At 41.2% G+C, this 20,550-nt stretch overlaps 1 protein-coding gene across 2 annotated transcripts in view; it reads left to right on the top strand.

Moving 5' to 3' along the window:
- Positions 1 to 20,550, top strand: part of SLCO3A1 (solute carrier organic anion transporter family member 3A1) — a 493,783-nt gene that overhangs the window by 445,512 nt on the left and 27,721 nt on the right. The window contains exons 9-10 of one of the 2 annotated variants that reach the window (XM_073653298.1): positions 11,297 to 11,361; positions 12,212 to 12,302. In XM_073653298.1, coding sequence (XP_073509399.1) covers positions 11,297 to 11,361; positions 12,212 to 12,261 — 115 coding nt within the window. In that variant the 3' untranslated portion in view covers positions 12,262 to 12,302. The remainder of the gene's footprint in view (positions 1 to 11,296; positions 11,362 to 12,211; positions 12,303 to 20,550) is intronic. The other variant, XM_073653297.1, reaches the window with a different exon arrangement.

A 20,550-nucleotide genomic window follows, 5' to 3' on the forward strand; every position in this document is an offset into this window, starting at 1 on the left:
CATTCGGCTGCCGTATAATGACCCCAAAATATGCAGCCAGTGTCATTAAGAACCATATTTAGTGTAAAGAAGAACAATGAGTCCTGGAAGTGATAATCTGGCCCTGCAGAACCCTAATCTCAACATCAGCAAGGAGTTGTGCAAGTTGCAGAAGATCTGTGGTTAGTTCTTTAACATGTTTAGAACAACCTTCCAGCTGATCTTTCCAAAACTTTGTGCGAAAGTAACTTGAAGAATTTATGTTTTCATGATGTTTTAAAGGCAAAAGTTTGTCTTTTGAAGGGTGGTAAAATGACATGCTGCTTATTCCATATCCGCACGCAACATCAGTCAGTTACATACGAGATGTTTGAGATGTGTCTTCTTTCTAAATTTGCTGGCAAAAAAAACACAACACATCGCAAAAGCATCGTCCAAACATTGTATAAAATCTAATCCACAATGCTGATTCTAATTGTGGATAATCTCTTCAACTTTATATTTCCTCTTTTAAACCCATGAAATATGAAAAATAATATGGAGACTTTTATTATTACAGTATTAGGTCCTAAAACAATTAAACACCAAAGTGGCTTATTTGTGAAGTAACAAAAAAACATCCAGTTCCCAAAGATAATGACTCATTTTATTTCCCAATAACACCATTAGCTAGTGTTAACAATGCTGCTAAATTCCAAAACTTATTATGCGGCTCCAGATATAATTATCTCTGAGTTGTGCAGCGGTCGCTTTTAAAATCTAAGTAATGATTTTTGAAGAGGTTACAGTACCACCCTGATTGGCAGCAAAGTGTCACTGGGGGGTCCATTAATTAAAGAATGGTGATAATAATCAATGTTCTTCTGCTCCAGATTATTGTTCACCTGTTTTAGGCCCTTTTATTATGTAGAAAGACAAATAGGCGATAGATATAACTTACATGAAGTAAACTGTGAATTTCTCGGAACACCAATGATAAAAATTGAGTTTTTAAAATGGACTTATTGAATTTCATTTTGGTTGAAGATTTTGAATTAAAGGCTATTCACAGCCCTTTCCCTCCAAATCATGCTGCCCCCAGATGAAGTAACCAAAAACAATGATGACAGATTACCTTTAAGAACATGAGTGCTGCTATGCAGATAAAAACTGGGATTGTATGTTTCCATGTTGCTACGTCCCATGTAAGAATCCACAGTAATATCCACAGTTGCATTTACCACTGTTGATATCATTGTAATGCATGTGCAGGTGCAGGTGATCCACACATTTTACTCTTTGCATTAGAAATGGGGAAACTGATACCTACATCCACAGCATAAATTGACCTGCTGTGGATCTCAAGCACCATGTTGACAGTGCAAAACGCAGTACATTTTCGACAAGCTAATTCGCAGCGAAAAAATTTGCTGTGTTTTTGCAGCAGGGGAACTTACCCTACAAAAGCAATAGGGCTTCAATAAGTTGAACCAAATACAGATTGTATTACTAGTGATGAGCGAGCACTAAAATGCTCAGGTACTCATTGTTCGAGTCGAGCAAATTGGAATGCTCGAGTGATCGGTCCGAGTAATGAGCCCAATGTAAGTCTATGGGAAACTCAAGCATTTTTCCGGCGGCTTCCCCCTGCAGTCTGCTGAAGGCCTAAAAATTGCCCAAATCGATAGGAACAATGCTCAAATGACATGGGATCAGCATGGGGAAGACCCCTGGAAGCATTTCTGATGCCCAGGTCACTTCTGTCAACAATGTTGTCAGGGGTATTACGCCACTTTTACGGACTCACAATAAAACATGCAAAAACGAAACCAAAGTGGATTTTCCTGGGAAATATGTTAAGGAACATCCTTTCCAGGGTAATGACTTGTATGTAAGGCAAAATAAATAACCAAAAACAAAAATGCTCCTCCACACCTTGGGCTATGTTCACATATAGCGTTTTTGATGCGTTTTTGCACTTTTGCATTGCTTTCAACCAAGACAAATGCATTCACTAGTAAATGTCTTTTTAAAATTTTACAACCTTATCTAGCCATGTGATGTGTGACACGTCATCAGACACATGCATACATTGCTGAAATGTCATTGGAACAGCACGGGGAGGACCCCTGGAAGCATCTCTGACTCCCAGGTCACTGCCTAAAAGTGTACCCATCATAAGTGATCCTTGGCGCATGCGAAGATGCCTCCCTCCATGCACCTGTTGTTGCAGACTTGCAACAATCACCGTCCACGTCCTTGTCCCAGTGCAGCGTTCAGTTGACCCTACCCCATTCCTTGGCATGCAAGCACAAGTATGCAACCAGCCACCCACCCACTCACAGGCAGCAATAGTAAACTGCTAGATTTCTGGGCAGCTGCTTGCACTTGAAATGTGGCCTTTTAGGCTCGTGGAGACTGATGCTGTCCTCTTGGCGGAAGCTGTCCTCATGGCGGCGGCGGCCGGGTGTCCATACTCGATCTCCAGCCGCCACTATTTTTCCCGGTATCATCTCCGCCTTCCACAAGCACAGGTCCCTGAACATTACTGCTGGTACTTTTCTGTGGGAATCTGCTTGCCTCCTACCAGCCTGGAATATTTCCAGTAATCTATGGTGCTCTTGAGCGGGAAAGAAAGGTGAGCCCTCGTAATCAAATCCTCTGGTGGGCCCAGTGTTTTTCATTCTGAAACTGCATCTCAGTGGGAGTTGTATTTCACCACAGCCATATTATTTAGCTCAGTGAAAGGACTGGCATAGAGGGAAACCGTATCTACTCCAGCTGTCATTTCTCCGTCACCAGGTTCCGCCCATTGTCACACACGACCATGCCTGGCTGTTGCCGCTTGGCAGGGGCAGTGCTTCCAGCTTGCAACTGATGTGGTAATTTCGGAGATGGATGCTAAATAGGAAGAGAATGTGCAGGAGCTGTAGAATGTGGGGGCAACCCTGATTGACCCAGGGCCCACAATCCTCGGCATCGGGAGGACGTGTTCCGTCCCAAGGTCCGACTGGGTCCTGGCTTCCACTATATTAACCCGATGTGCCGTCAGAGAGATGTACCGTCCCTGCCCACAAGCACTTGTCCACGTGTCCGTGGTTAGGTGGACTTTCCCAGTAACTGCGTTGTTGAGGGCTCGTCTAATATTGTGGGACACGTCCTTCTGTAATGCGGGGATGGCACAACGGGAGAAATAGTGGCGGCTGGAGACTGAGTACCGAGGTATGGCCGCCGCCATCAGGTTGCCGAAAGCTTCCGTCTCCACGAGCCTAAAAGGCTTAAACATTTGCGAAATGTGTGAATTTAGTAATGTGGCCTGTGGGGATTTGGCTGCGTATTTGCTCTTGCGTTCCAAGGACTGGGGTAGGGACAACTGAACGCTGCGCTGGGACAAGGACGTGGATGTGCTTGCTGATGGTGCTACTTGAGAGTGTGCTATGACAGGTGCAGGGTGGGAGACATCTTCGCAAGCGCCATGGACAGGAGATTGGCATGCACGCACAACAGTGGAAGAAGCAGTGGTGACACCTGCAGATACTGTTGCTCGACGCTGGGATTCGGCCCACTTAGTCGGGTGCTTTGCTGCCATGTGCCTGATCATGCTGGTGGTGGTCAGGCTGCTAGTTTTGCTATCCCTGCTGATGTTGGCCTGGCAGGTGGTGCAATTGGCCTTTTTGGGGTTATCTGTAGAGTCTTTGAAAAATAACCAGATTCGGGGAGACCTAACAGTTGTGTTGGTGTTACGAGGAATGCTTTCCCACCTTGTGTCTGCTTCCACCACACTGCTTCTTCATGCCTGTTGTGGTGCTACATCTCCTTCCCCCTGTGTGCTGCTGTCCTCGCTCTGTATGTCCCTCTGCCAGGTTGGGTCAGTTACTATATCATCCACCACCTCGTCTTCCACTTCCGCACTCTGATCCTCCTCCTGACTTTCCAGCAATTGTGTCTCATCATCATCATCCACCTCTTGCGACAGTAATTGCACTTTACCACCGATGCCTTCGTGAGCTGCTCCAATATTTGGGCATCGCTACACGCGTTCTCCTCTTGACTCGCTTGAAGCTGGCCGGGCGAGAGGCCCGAATCTACAAATGGAAAAGTGTGGGATCAGTTGCTTCTGGGCATTCGGCATGGTGGGAGGAAGGAGGAACAGGGTGAGGATTATACGGTCCAGACTCACGGCTACTGAGACTTAACCGTGTGGAAGACAGGGTTGAGGTGGTGGTGGCAAAGTGACTGGAAGCATTATCTGCTACTGCTATCCAACCAACAACCTTTTGACACTGCTCTGTGTTCAATAGTGGTGTTCTGCAGTTCCCTAGTAATTGGGACAGGAAGGTCGAGCGAAAAGATGTGGGTGTTTGTTGTGGCACAATTTCACCTTGCCCACGGCCACATCCTCGGGCTCTGCATGCACCATCACAATCACGTCCATTTTCCCGTCCCTTGCCACGCACCTTGCCCATTTTAAATAGAGGACAATATTTTCCACATTCACGAAAAATGGCTGATTTTGGAACGCAGTTATATGTGTTACGTCTGACAGAGAACCACGATTTTAAATAGCAGGCCTGTAATTTACTAATATTATTCTACACAGAAACCTAGTTTGAATAGCTTCACTGACACACTACAACAGAATGAAAATGGAAGAGAGGTATGATTTTTGAACAGTCTTAAAGGTGATATGTCTGGCAGAGAACCACAGTTTTAAATAGCAGGCCCGTAATTTACTAATATTATTCTACACGGAGCCCTAGTGTGAATAGCTTCACAGACACACTGCAACGGAATGAAAATGGAAGAAATGTATGGTTTTTGAACAGTTCTGTAGGTGATATGTCTGACAGAGAATCACGGTTTTAAATAACAGGCCTGTAATTTACTAATATTATACTACACAGAGCCCTGGTGTGAATAGCTTCACAGACACACTGCAATGGAATGAAAATGGAAGAAATGTATGATTTTTGAACAGTCCTGTAGGTGATATGTCTGACAGAGAACCACGGTTTTAAATAACAGGCCTGTAATTTACTGTACTAATATTATTCTATACAGAGACCTAGTGTGAATAGCTTGACTGACACACTGCAATAAAATGGAAAAGGAGGCCAATATTTTCCACGTTCAGTTCAAATTTCTGTATTTTTATCGCTGAAATATGGAACAGATCTGGCTTTATTCTGCAGTGAGAACAAGCAAATGGAGCAGAAAAATGGTCTACTATGGATTGCTTTTTAAGCAAATAACCAGGATTAAGATCAATAAAAAATTTGCCCTGGCCCCTGATATCTGGGGCTATGTCTAGAAATATCTGTAATTATTACAGCAGCAGCAGACAGGACGCTCAATGGACCCTCTTGTGCTGTATCATACACTGCAGTCTGCCACATACACTGCCTGCCTGCCTAGCACTGATTATATGCAGCTGGATTAGTCCTCAGAAGGACTGTTAGTTCAGATGGATATATATATATATATATATATATATATATATGTTGTGGAATACCTACACTGTGTGCAGAATTATTAGGCAAGTTGTATTTTAGAGGATTATTTTTATTATTGATTAACAATTATGTTCTCAATCAACACAAAAGACTCATAAATATCGAAGCTTAATATTTTTGGAAGTTGGAGTGGGTTTTTTTTAGATTTGGCTATCTTAGGAGGATATCTGTTTGTGCAGGTAACTATTACTGTGCAGAATTATTAGGCAACTTAATAAAAACCAAATATAATCCCATCTCACTTGTTTATTTTCACCAGGTAAACCAATATCAGTGCACAAAATTTAGAAATAAACATTTCTGACATGCAAAAACAAAAACCAAAAAAATTAGTGATCAATATAGCCACCTTTCTTTATGATGACACTCAACAGCCTTCCATCCATAGATTCTGTCAGTTGCTTGATCTGTTTTTGATCAACATTGCGTGCAGCTGCCACCACAGCCTCCCAGACACTGTTCTAAGAGGTGTACTGTTTTCCCTCCCTGTAGATCTCACATTTTATGATGGACCACAGGTTCTCTATGGGGTTCAGATCAGGTGAACAAGGGGGCCATGTCATTATTTTTTCTTCTTTTAGACATTTACTGGCCAGCCACGCTGTGGAGTAGTTGGATGCATGTGATGGAGCATTGTCCTGCATGAAAATCATGTTTTTCTTGAATGATACTGACTTCTTCCTGTACCACTGCTTGAAGAAGTTGTCTTCCAGAAACTGGCAGTAGGTCTGGGAGTTGAGCTTCACTCCATCTTCAACCTGAAAATGTCCCACAAGTTCATCTTTGATGATACCAGCCCATACCAGTACCCCACCTCCACCTTGCTGGCGTCTGAGTCGAAGTGGAGCTCTCTGCCCTTTACTGATCCAGCCTGTGGCCCATCCACCTGGCCCACCAAGAGTTACTCTCATTTCATCAGTCCATAAAACCTTTGAAAAATCAGTCTTAAGATATTTCTTGGCCCATTCTTGACATTTTATCTTATGTTTCTTGTTCAAAGGTGGTCGTTTTTCAGCCTTCCTTACCTTGGCCATGTCCCTGAGTATTGCACACTTTGTGCTTTTTGATACTCCAGTAACGTTGCAGCTCTGAAATATGGCAAAGCTGGTGGCGAATGGCATCTTGGCAGCTTTACGCTTGATTTTCCTCAATTCATGGGCAGTTATTTTGCGCCTTTTTTGGCCAATACGCTTTTTGCGACCCTGTTGGCTATTTGCCATGAAACGCTTGATTGTTCGGTGATCACGCTTCAAAAGTTTGGAAATTTCAAGACTGCTGCATCCCTCTGCAAGACATCTCACAATTTTGGACTTTTCAGAGCCCGTCAAATCTCTCTTCTGACCCATTTTGCCTAAGGAAAGGAAGTTGCCTAATAATTAAGCACACCTTATATAGGATCTTGATGTCATCAGTCAACACCCCTCATCATTACAGAGATGCACATCACCAGATTTACTTAATTGATAGTTGGCTCTCAAGTCTATGCAGCTTTGAGTAGGACAACATGTATAAAAAGTATCATGTGATCAAAATACTCATTTGCCTAATAATTCTGCACACAGTGTATACTAACAGGACGTTCAATGGACCCTCTTGTGCTGTATCATGCACTGCAGTCTGCCACATACCCTGCCTGCCTGCCTAACTCCTGCTATCACCACTGAATATATGCAGCTGGATTAGTCCTCAGAAGGACTGTTAGTTCAGATGGATATAGATATATGTTGTGGAATACCTATACTAACTATAAACAGGCAAATCTCTCCCTGACGCAGCAGCAGCTCTCCCTACTCTGCCTGATTCTGGGGTAGACTGTGACGAGCATAGCTTCGCCAGGTCTTATATAGACCTAATGATGTTGTGTGGCCGTCCAGTCACTGTAATGCCCACAACAAAGATGGCTACGGCATTACAGTGCATGGTAGACCATCTCTGCATGTTCATTGGCTCTCTAAAGAGTGCCAAACATGCAGGGAGGGGACCCGAGTTCCTGTTTGAGCAACCCGGAAATACTCGCCAAGCTTGTCGAGCACAGTGATGCTCGGGTGAGTACCGAGCAGTGACGAGCACGTTCGCTCATCACTATGTATTACCTGTCCATAGAATAGGTAAAAAATGTATGATGTCTGAGGTCTCTCTACCTGGGACTATGAGGGAACATGCTTCCTGCAGATAGGTGGTAATTGGAGTTTGTAGTCTAAGAACTTTAACTACTTCGGAAGTTTCTTCATTCTATGAATCGTTGATTAAGAAGCAATGTCACATTCTCTACCATCATATATAATAGTTAAAAAAAACATTTACTTGCAGACAGTAAATCAATAACACAATGAGGAAGAAGTTCATCTATGAAAGCTTCAGGAACAGTCTACCAGATTATCAACCAGTAATTGACCAACCGATCTAAATTGGCGAATATGGCAAGAGTAGACATCCTTTTCTGTTTTTATATAGAATAATGTATACAAGTAAAATTGTATGGAGAAAAAAGGTTGGTTAAATGGGGTTAGTTGTACTAGAATCTGAAAGTTTTCAAGATGGCTACAATTTTTCAAGGCAGCCAGGTCTAAATCTGGCTAAACATATTAGATCCATATCAAATGAAACCACCATCATGTTCAACATGACTGGCTGACAATCTAATGTTAATGGGTGCTCTACCTCAACTGCAGATGTTGGGAGGAATAAGAATTGGATGGTAGGATTTCAACTGTTGATCCTTTTCTTCTCAAGGGGATAAGTTGTCACTCTTAAGACCAGAACCAGAGCGCTACGAACTTCCAACCCGCTGTATCCCCATTGCCTGTTATGATTACATTCTCCCATTGTCATGTTGTGTGTGTCACAGGGCCTGCTAATCAGAAGAAGTGTAAAGGCCCCGTCACACTAAGCGACGCTGCAACGATCCCGACAACGATACGACCTGTCAGGGATCGTTGCTGCGTCGCTATGTGGTCGCTGGTGAGCTGTCAAACAGGCAGGCTCAACAACGATCAGGGGAGCAGCGACATTGTGGAAAGAATCTTTCCATGAAGTCCTGCTCCTGGTTACCAGCCTGCTGAAGCAGGAGCAGGCTGGTAACCATGATAAACAACGGGTTACTAGGTGCGCGTGTGCCCCTAGTAACCCGATGTTTATCATGGTTACCAGCCTGATCGCTGCTCCCGCTGGTCACACACAGCGATGTGTGCTGACCAGCGGGAGGGCAACAACCAAAAAATGGTCCAGGACACTTTGCAGCTATCAGCGACCTCACAGCAGGGGCCTGATCGCTGCAAAGTGTCACACATAGCGACATCGCTGGTGAGGTCGCTGTTGCATCACAGCAGCGATCTCGCTAGCGATCTCACTATGTGAGACGGGGGCTTAAGGGATGCTGCAAGTAGTAGGAGGGTCGAAGTGCTCTGGTGCAAAAGACTACCAGCGTGGCCCCTAGACTAGGGTTGTGCAAATCTTTTTGCTGAACTCTTGACCCCCCAAACGCAACATGGCGTCCGCTAATTATTCAAGAAAATTTTCCATTCAAAAAGTCAAATGGTGCTCCTTCCCTTCCGAACCCTGCCGTGTGCCCAAACAGTTGTTTTCTCCAACATATGGGGTATCGGCTTACTCAGGAGAAATTGCACAACAAATTGCACAGTGCAATTTCTCCTGTTACCCTTATGAAAATGCAAAATTGGAGGCTGAAAAACATTTTTGTTGGAAAAATGTGAAGATTTTATTTTTATGGCTCAATGTTATAAACTTCTTTGAAGCACCTGGGGGTTCAGGGTGCTCACCACACATCTAGATAAGTTCCCTGGGGAGGCTAGTTTCCAAAATGGGGTAACTTGTGGGGGGCTTCCACTGTTTAGGCACATCAGGGGCTCCCCAAACGCAACATGGCATCCGCTAATTATTCAAGCAAATTTTACATTCAAAAAGTCAAATGGCGCTCCTTCCCTACCGAACCCTGCCGTGTGCCCAAACAGTGGTTTTTCCCCACATATGGGATACCTGCTTACTCAGGAGAAATTGCACAACAAATTGCATGGTGCAATTTCTCCTGTTACCCTTATGAAAATGCAAAATTGGGGGCTGAAAAACATTTTTGTTGGAAAAATGTGAAAATTTTATTTTTACGGCTCAATGTTATAAACTTCTGTGAAGCACCTGGGGGTTCAGGATGCTCACCACACATCTAGATAAGTTCCCTGGGGTGTCTAGTTTCCAAAATGGGGTCACTTTTGGGGGGTTTCCGCTGTTCAGGCACATCAGGGGCTCCCCAAACGCAACATGGCGTTCGCTAATTATTCAAGCAAATTTTACATTCAAAAAGTCAAATAGCGCTCCTTCCCTTCCAAACCCTGCCGTGTGCCCAGTGGTTTTCCCCCACATATGGGGTATCAGCGTGCTCAGGAGGAATTGCACAACAAATTTTTGGGTTCATTTTTTAATGATACCCTTTCGAAAATAAAAAAATTGGGGTCTAAAGTAACATTTTTGTGAAAAAAAATAAATGTTCATTTTTTCTTCCACATTCCAAAAATTCCTGTGAAGCACCTGAAGGGTTAATAAAGTTCTTGAATGTGGTTTTGAGCACCTTGATGGGTGCAGTTTTTAGAATGTTGTCACTTTTGGGTATTTTCTGTCATATAGGCCCCTCAAAGTCACTTCAAATGTGATGTGGTCCCTAAAAAAATGGTTTTGTAAATTTTGTTGTAAAAATGAGAAATTGCTGGTCAATTTTTAACGCTTATAGCTCCCTAACAAAAAAAATGTTGGTTCGAAAATTGTGCTGATGTAAAGTAGACATGTGGGAAATGTTATTTATTAACTTTTTGTGTGACATATCTCTCTGATTTAAGGGCATGGAAATTCAAAGTTTGAAAATTTCAAAATTTTCAAAATTTTTGCCAAATTTCCATTTTTTCACAATTAAATGCAAGTGATGTTGAAGAAATTTTACCACTATCATGAAGTACAATATGTCACGAAAAAACAATCAGAATCAGTGAGATCCGTTGAAGCGTTCCAGAGTAATTACCTCATAAAGTGACAGTGGTCAGAATTGTAAAAATTGGCCTGGTCATTAGCGTGCAAACCACCCTCGGGGGCAAAGGGGTTAATGGCAACTCTAGATGATGCTTTGGTAACACTGTGCCAAAGGACAGATTATTTGCACCAAAAGATTCAAGTTAAAATGAATTTGACTTAAAGGCTTTGTACCAAGTATTTAAGTTATTTGCTATCTGATTGTTGTGACCCCTCACTATCCTAATAAACCAAAGACAATGCTCTACTTTATCTGGCAGTCCCATAAAGAATGCATGGAGTGGAGGTGATCATTCTTCAACTTCTCTGTACCATGCCAATTCTTTGTGCGGAATTCATTGTGAATTGCACTTTTTCCAATACAAAAGCTAAAATGCATGACAAAGTCCTGATCAAACTTGGCATGTAACATGTGGATTTTTCTATAAACATGATGCAGAAATGCAGCCGATACCCTGCAGAAAATCCACATCAAATGCACAATATGTGCATTTACCCTTTTGATAAAATGCACTAACATTTTGATGACAGCGCTGTTTTGCATTCTGTGAATTTTAATTTCTTTTATAACCAAACCTAATATTCCAATACTATGTAGTCATATTTGCTTCCTATTAAAGTTTTATGTATAGTTTTACAGTCAACTTCCTTCTGTGTATTGTGGCAGATTGCACTGCCTTCATGATGTGTGACCTTTCTTGATAAAACATCCTTTTCTTCAGTAATGTTCAATAGGTTATACCACTGTATACATTTCTTTATTCACTGACTCCGTTCTTTTCTCTCTACAGGGCAGTGAGTCCAGAACTGAAGTCATATGCACTAGGTGTCCTGTTTCTTCTTCTGCGTTTGATTGGTAAGTCTCAGGATGTTAAGCTCTACTCTCTGTTCTGTACTGTAGCCAATTGTAGCAAGTACATAAAATGTCTGACTTCCACACACATACAACCAAATACACATACCCTGGCTGAATAGGTTATATAAAAACATACTGGAGACAAAAATAATAGCCTTCCATTATGAAGCCAATTAGATTTTTTTGGACATCATGGTTTTCATCTGCACTATACTATGGGAACGTCCCATGGTAATCACAGTATGTTGGACCATAAGTCTTCTGCACTGCTAGTTCACAGTTGCGAAGCATTTTCTGAAGTTATAGCACAGCAAGCACTTTCATACATTTTTGTTAAAATTTATTTAATCTCACTTCAAGCAATATTTTTTGTTATGAAAAGAAAAGTCTAGTAAATCCTGCAGTGCCTTTAGCCATCTGTACTAGAACATTTATGAAGAGATAAAACTCATCAACTTTATGAAAATTTATGTCTCTGAATGCTGGAAAGAACAGTACATTGGCTATTCAAATAGAGTTAAAATACATAGATCCCTATGTACATATTCCTGGTCCAAAGTCTGAGGAATATTTTATATTTTCAATATATTTTTAACTATAGATATTTCCATGTGCTTTATTTTCTCATTGAGAGCTTCTAAAATATGTCTCCCCACTGCCAGGGTACCCTTACTCAAATGAATATTAAAAAATATATATAATATGATATTCTTATCAAAATTTGTTGCCTGCTTTGCCAGCCTCCATGCCAAGCATCTTGAGGCTGGTTGACATTGAGTTACGAACCCTACTGAAAAAATAATAGACCTTGTCTATTCTCTTCTAGTGAATTTATGACTATTGTTTACAGGTATCCCCATTGGGTCATGGTTTGGGAATATCCAGTATGAAGAACATTAATGGCAATTTTTGAGGCATTAACAATAATTACATCACTTACAGTAAGCAATGCCAAGGAAATTCTGAAAGCCTAACTTGTTGGAGGTACTTCAAGGCTTGAGTTGAGAGACATTGATCCAAGCTATTTATTCTTGATAGGAAAGAAAAAAGATTTGTATTGGGTTAGAGTTAACTAGTCCAATAACACCTCTACCTGTCTCCAGGTTTTGACAAAACCCAGAGGCTCAACAGCTAGAGGTAAAAATAAATAATAACAGTTTCATCCCAAAGTAATACGACAATGACAACATTTTCATAAGGTTTATATAGTAATCCATCTATATTTTTGTAAAACCACCTGACATAAAGTTTAATTAAACACTTCAATCACATCTCGATAACTTAAAGGGGTTGTCCATTACTTGGACAACCCCTTTTCAATCACCATATTTCCCCCTTATAAAATAATAACACTTCTCCCAGGGCTTGTGTGACATTATGTCACGTAATTCCTGCAGCCAATCGGCAGCCTCTTTAATCTTCCCTCCTTCAGACAAACTAGACATCCAAAGGAAATGAGAGAGCAGCCGCTATGTCATGTGAGCCACGGGTGAGCTGGCACTGACACCGATGGAACGGCACCCACACAAGAGGTGAGTATAGGTTTTCTTATTTTATAAGTGGGAAACATGGTGATTGAGAAAGGGTTGTCCAAGACAACCCCTTTAATTTTAAATCCATTGTACTCTTGCTCAGAAGCTAAATTATGAAAATATTTAGCTGTCTAAATAATTCTGGATCCCAATTTTTTATGTGGGGTACACTTAAAAATATATATACATATTGGATATATTTTTAGACATTACTCAATCACTAGGCAAATATTTAAAAGAACCTTTAAAATATTTATCTAAAAAGATGAAAAATTCTGTACTACTACTGATTATTTAATAATATATCTTGCAATATTTAATCTTGAATAGTGATTTTTTATTGAGTTTCATAGGAGATGTAAAAATCCTCCTGCAGTAAGTTCCCTCTGGTGCTTTATTCAGACAGCCGGAATTTTGTTATTCCAAGACCTTTTCCTACTACAACAATATATACAAATTTGATGTAGCAGGAAAACACTATTAACTCTGAACTTTAGGTAGACTTTATAAGAGTTGTCTGATTATGTAAAAAGTTGTTTAGACATACTGAAAATGGAAGTTTATAAAACTTACTAATATGTGTTAAAGCGAACCTGGCAGCAGAATTTAGCCTTATAAACTAAAGGCATGGCTATAATGGCGCTGTGATGATGATTAATATGATACCTGATGTGAAGGGATCTGCTCAGTGGCTGCTGAATACTCACCTTATGAAGTTTTCAGAAATTACGTCTTCTGTGCTCCAGTGTGCTTCAGGGCGGGGCCTGGGGGCAGGATTCTTATTCGCATTCTCTCCCCCCCTCCTCCAGCATCCTCTGCTTCTTGTGGAGATCACTGATTATTCAGTGACCTGCCTCCTTTTTAAAATTCTGTGCCGCCACCATCATTGTGTGGGCAGCGCGTGGCCAGTAGGAGCCAGCAGAATTTTAAAAAGGAGGCAGGTCACTGAATAATCAGTGATCTGCACAAGAAGCAGAGGAAGCTGGAGGGGAAGCCGAAGAATGAGAAGAAGACCCTGTCCCCACGTCCCACCCCATAGCACACAAGGCGTCATTTTTTGAAAACTTCATAAGGTGAGTATTCAGCAGCCGCTGAGCGGCTAATTCATAGTTTCATAGTTTTTAAGGTTGAAGGTAGACATAAGTCCATCAAGTACAACTAAGTACTAAGTTTTACAGCTAAGTGTGGCTGCACGAGTGACTTACAGTATATAGAGGAAAAACTATGTTCTTGTAATGAGCATGTAATGAGCATATATGCCTCTTTTAATGCATCTCATGAATTTATTTGCCTTGGCAGCAGCTGCCTGGTCACTAAAGTTCAGTTTGCTTTCCCCCCTTACACCAAAGTTTTTGACAGTAACAGCTTTACTTTATTATTTCTGTCCAAATGCATGATCTTACATATCTACATATCTATTTATCTATATTTTAACCTCAATTACCATTTCTCAATCCAAGCCTCCAGTTTACATAAATCCCCCTGTAACATTAAATAATCCTCCTCTGTATTAATTACTTTGCAGAGTTTAGCATCATCTGCGAATATTGAAATTATACTCTGTATGTCCTCTACAAGGTCATTAATAAATTTGTTAAAAAGAAAAGGGCCCAATACTGACCGCTGTGGCACCCCACTGTTTACTATGACCCAATCAGAGTGTGTTCCATTAATAACTACCCTTTGTTTCCTATAATTGAGCCAGTAGTTAATCCAATTAGACATATTTTCCACTAGTCCCATTATTCACATTTTATGTACAAATATTTTATGTGCCACTATATCAAATATTTTTAAAAAGTCCAGATAGACAACACCCACAGCGTTTTCCTGATACAGCCTGGAATTTACCACCTCATAGAAGCTGATCAGAATAGTCTGACAAGACTGATCCATAATAAACTAATGCTGATTTTGGGTCTTGAGGCTATTCTTATTGAGATATTTCAGGATAGCATCTCTTACAAAAGCCTCAAAGATTTTGCCTGCGTAGAAGTTAAATTTATCGACCTATAATTTCCATGCTCAGATTTTGTCGCTTTTTGGATATTGGCACCACTTTTGCTATATGCTAGTTCTGTGGTACAGGACCTATTATTATGGATTCCGTGAATATTAGAAATAATGGTCCATTTATCACTGTAGTAAATTTCTGCGGTACTCGGGGGTGTATGCCATCCCCACCCGTATGTTTGTCTCTTTTAGAGTTTTTGAGGCAACAATGTATTTCCTGCTCGGTTAAGCAGATGACATTTAGTTGAGAATTTATGATACCAATGACAAGGTCATCTATCATTGCATTTTTCTTGTGTAAATACTATAGAGCAGAAGGCGTTTAGCAGATTGGCCTTTCTCTCATCCTCCTCCACCATTTCATTCTGATTATTTTTAAGGGGCTTAATACTAATTTTTTAATTTCTTATTGTTTATGTAACTGAAGAATATTTTTGGATTTTTCTTACTTCCTCTGGCAATGAGCCTCTCTGCAAAGACATTCTAAAAAATTACTGTAGAGTAAGCAACTGTACGAGTGCAGCTGTGGGAGCAATGAGTCTGCTGTCAAATACAGTCGGAGTTGCAATAGAGAAGACAAAGATGGTGTATTAGTATCTTTGCCTTTGTGATCGCTGTATACACAGCACCAAACAAGCATGTGTGTATACAAATTAGGTAGCACTGAATACACCTCCTACTCCGATCCCAGCAATTTTGTGATCACTAGGTGGTGTGTTAGTAAGTTTCAATAATTTCCAATACATTTGTCACTGGAAAATCATTGTAAAACATATTTCCACAGATTTGAAGAAAATTAAAAGTCAACCCCCTTAAAAGCAAAATACTCTATTTGTGACTAGTGGTGAGTGAGCATGCTTGCCACAGCTCGATACTCAGGTATGCTTGTTACTCGATCAAGTATCGCGGGTGCTCAAGCACCATGCTCGAGTCCTTGCCCGTATGTTTTGCGTCTGTTTGAAAACCAATAAACGAGTATGGATTGCCTGCCATACGCGGTAATGCCATAGCCATGTTGGCTACTGGCATTAGGCTTCATGCCCACAATCAGTAATACTAGCATACTTTCCCTGCATCCAAAACGCTATGTTGTACTGTACAAGCACAGTGGATTGGATTGATATAAATCCTTCAAAATACTTCTATTTGATGCTGCGTAAACTCATCTGCGGTGTGGGTTTCCGAGCCGCTGTACATCAATTTTCTTGAGGGAACGCTCAGTCTTCTTTTCAGAATTTCCCCATAGACTTGCATTAGATGCAATAAATCCACAGTTATAAAAAGCACATGCATTGTAATTTCGTTTATGCAGCTGTTTTTAGCCTGGCTTGAATAAATAAATAATTAAAAAAAAATGTCGTAGGTTTTCCCCTATTTTTGATAACCAGCAAAAGTAAAGCAGACAGCTGTGGGCTTATATTATCAGGCTGGGAAGGTCCATGGTCTTTGGGCCCTTCCCAGCCTAAAAATACAAGTCCACGGCCTCTCCAGAATTGGCGCATCACATGTGATGCGCCAAATCTGGCGCTGTGCCCGGCTCTTCCCGATTGCCCTAATGCGGTGGCAATTGGGGTAATGGTAGTTGGGGTTTATTACAGCTGCCATCAACTCCAGAAAAAACTTTATTTGAATAAAAACTCCCCCACACTATCGTTCATTCACCTATTTATAAAAAAAAAAAAATCCCATGCAGGTACGAAGTAATCCACCGAATCCGAAGTAGTCCAGAAATAGATACCTGAAAGACAGAAATAAAGACAATAGACTCTGCGTCGTTCACTAATTTATTACCCAAAATGTTGTCACGCAGGTTCGATATAGTCCACGTTCTCCAATGTTTCTGTCTTCTGTGAATAGCAGTAAAGTGACCACTATTCATAGGCCATCTACCAAGTCTATGAGTAAATTCCGCACAGAATACTGAGCAGGTGAACAAGTGAAATTGACATGATGCAGCTCGGAAACCCGCACCACAGGTGAGTTTAGTCAGTGTAACAAAAGAAGCACAGTGGGCATGAGATTTCTATCAATCCTATCCACTGTGCTCACATAATTTTGGACGCATCAAAAATACGCTGTGTCCAGAATGCTAGTATTACTGATCGTGGGTACGCAGCATAAGGAGTGGAGGAGGCGTTTTTTTCCCTAACATTTTTTCCTGTAAAATCTATTTTATCTTTGGTTTTGTATGTTTTATTTTCAGTCCGTAAAAGTGGAATAATAATCTGACAACATTTTTCCCAGCTGCAACCATGCTGTTCGTATTTAATTTGAGCGCTGTTTCCATCTATTTCAGGGATTTTCCTGCCCCCCCAGCCTTCCTGTTAGGGTCTTCCAGAAAAATGAGTTTCCCATTGACTTCCATTATGCTCTGTACTTGAGTCGAGATTGTCCGAGCGTCCGACCTGCTTGATTCGAGTACCGAGCACTCAAGCATGTTAGTGCTAGATCACTACTGTTTGTGACTTCTGATTAGACAATGCTCTTGTCATTTAAACATTGACACATATTCAAATTGTTAAGCTCTATTCCAAGATTCAATCAAATATGTCTTTAAACAGTGATTTTCATGGGTGGGTACATTAGCTATAGCTATCAGGGAGACATAAGTGTGAGTGAAGTCCCTTTGTGTGACTGAATGACAGAAATCCCATCACATATGGCTGACAATAGTAGCTGGCAGATAGCTACTTTCCATCTCAAAAACTAAAGACCAGAAAAGTTTAGTGTACAAATAACTAAGAGAAGGACAGCACACATTATAGAAATAAGGATTCAATATTTTGTGGCTAAATTTAACTAATTAAATTGTTCTTTTATAATTGCAAATATGCAAATTGTCTTTTCAGAGAGGCGGAGGACTTGAATTTTAGTGCCACCTATTGGAAGTAGCAATCCTAAAAGTCAATATTTATCCTTTAACAAGCCTTGACATATGACTTAGGATAAAAGCCAAACCAGGAACTCAATTTGCCGACATAGTGTTTCAGGGTATTGCCCCTCCAGTGCAAAACAAGAGATTTGATTTGGCGGTATGAGAGTCCTCTGACTGGGGTCTAAGGGGTAATGTTTCTCTTTGTGGAGAGTGACATACCTGTCATGCCAGGGTAAGGAGACTTATAGGCCCCTCTGGGAATTATATATGCAAATTGCCTCTTCAGACATGAACTTTAGTGCCACCTATTGGAAGTAGCAATCGTAAAATTCAATATCAACCCTTTATAATCGAAAAATAATATAAGAGAACAAGTTACACTGTGAGGAATGGAAAATGCAAGCACCAACAGGGTTCTAAGTCTTCTACACTTATAATCTTCTTTATTTTAAGCTTTATTGGAAATTTCCAAAATGCATTTTCTTTTTCATGCTAAAACATTATTTGTGGCCTACAATGACCCGTGTCCTTGCCTGTACTGAAGAAGTGAACATCACAGCAGACTTTTTTTTATTAATACATTTTTCCTGAGCACAATGTATCCTAATCCATTATTGACCACTGGCTGATTTGCTACAATGAGGAGTCCTGGGCTTTATTCCAAGTGTTGTCTTTTTATGGCAATGACATCCCGAGACTTTAGATGGTTGTCAGGACTGAATGTCATACTAGGACATGATGTTAACAATAAAATAGCATTAAATAACTTTATAGTTAGCAAATTTTTGTGCTTAAATTGCATAATAATATAATCAAGCCAACAATTTAATTCACATCTGCAACACAAAAGGCTTTTTAGTTTCAATCTAAGTAAGTAGAAAAATATCATATACGACACTTTTGTAGGATCATGCATGGATGAGGTTCCAAATTAAAGAACATTTCTCCATAAAATAGGACCTGTAAAAGCTAAACACTCATTTTAACCATTTCTTAGTTATAGACGAATGATCCTAGTGACAACCAATAGGGCTGCTATTTTATAGCTCTCAACTATGTGTGCAGAAGTAGTAGTCATACTTTGTCCCTATGGCCCATCTACCACATGAAAGTTAAAAAAGCACATAGCTTATCATGCAGTGGTTAGGCCTGGTACAGATTTTATGTTGGGACCAAGGTTCAATTCAAGCCTGTATGCAGTGTTTAATTAGGCTGATTTATCATTTATGAGTCTTATAACAATATATATATTAGTTGTAAACCAACTTTACCAAACACTGATATAATTAAGATATGACTGAATGGAATAAATATTATATGCAGGACATGGGGAGGCTATGGGGGTCAGTTGCCAGACATGGCGAGGCTATGGGGGTCTCCTGCTGGACATGGGGAGGCTATGGGGGTCAGTTTTAGGACATGAGGAAGCTATGGGGGTCTCCTGCTGGACATGGGGAGGCTATGGGGGTCTCCTGTTGGACATTGGGAGGCTATGGGGGTCTCCTGCTGGACATGGGGAGGCTATGTGGGTCTTCTGCTGGGCATGGGGAGGCTACGGGGGTCTACTGCTGGACATGAGGAGGCTATGGGGGTCTCCTGCTGGACATGGGGAGGCTGTGTGGAGGCTCTTACGGTATATAGGGGGCTGTGTGTGTGCTCAAACGGTATATAGGGGGATGTCTGCATACTTAATTCTGCTCAATATTAAGTGATACAATTAATATTAATATAAAGTTTTTATACTTAATATGTTAGTATTAATATTGAGCAGAGTTCATTTCAGCCTATTGGTTCGGCCCTCCACAATAGTCACGGTCTCTCATGTGGCCCTTCTGGAAAATTAATTGCCCACCCCTGAATTAGAGGTATTTTTTGCAGCATGAGATGGTGCATTGTCATGCATGAAGATGATTACTACGTATGGCACGGTTCTTCTTTTGTATCATAAAAGAAAGTGGTCAGTCAGAAACTCGATATACTTTGCTGAGGTCATTTCCACACTTACAGGGACCCTAAAGGGGCCAACTAACTCTCCCACATGATTCTGGCCCGCCACCTCATTGCTGTCTATCCATTTGGATCATCTAGGGTTGCATGGCACTCATAGGTAAACAAGACTGTTTTAAAATTAGATGTTCGGGTGGATATTCGAGTTTGTTGGTTTCAAACTGTACCCAAACTTGAATCTGAACCCCAACCCCATAGAAGTCAATGGGGATCCTAACTTTGGTGCTGTAAAATGGTTGTAGTAGGGGCGCCTCTCCATCTGAACACAAAAACGGACTACAGGGAGAAGTACTTTACAGTTCAAGCGGTAGGTCTTCCAGAGTCTGGAATTTTTTTAAAGACTCTGCTGATAACCCCAAAAAGGCCATATGTTCCACCTGCCATGCCAGCATCAACAGGGGTGACAAAACTACCAGCCTGACCACCACCAGCATGATCAGGCACAAGGCAGTAAAGCACCCGACTTTGTGGGGCGAAACCCAGGGTCCACGACCAGTGTCAGCGGGTGTCACCACTGCTTCTTCCACTGTTGTGCATGCAATAGAACCCCCTGTTGTGTGTGCAAGGCAATCCCCTGTCCATACTGCATGTAAAGATGCCCCCTCCTCTCAGTCTTCACTTGTTATGGCAGTTTCTCAAGAAACAGCATCAACGTCCACGTCCACGTCCCACCGCAGCGTTCAATTGTCCATATCCCAGACTTTTGAACGAAAGTGGAAATTCGCAGCTAACGCCCCACAGGCCACAGTCCTAAATTCGCAC

Source organism: Phyllobates terribilis, unplaced genomic scaffold (assembly GCF_046119375.1).
Source record: "Phyllobates terribilis strain yellow unplaced genomic scaffold, ASM4611937v1 Scaffold_11__3_contigs__length_659146591, whole genome shotgun sequence".
In the NCBI taxonomy this organism is placed as follows: Eukaryota; Metazoa; Chordata; class Amphibia; order Anura; family Dendrobatidae; genus Phyllobates; species Phyllobates terribilis.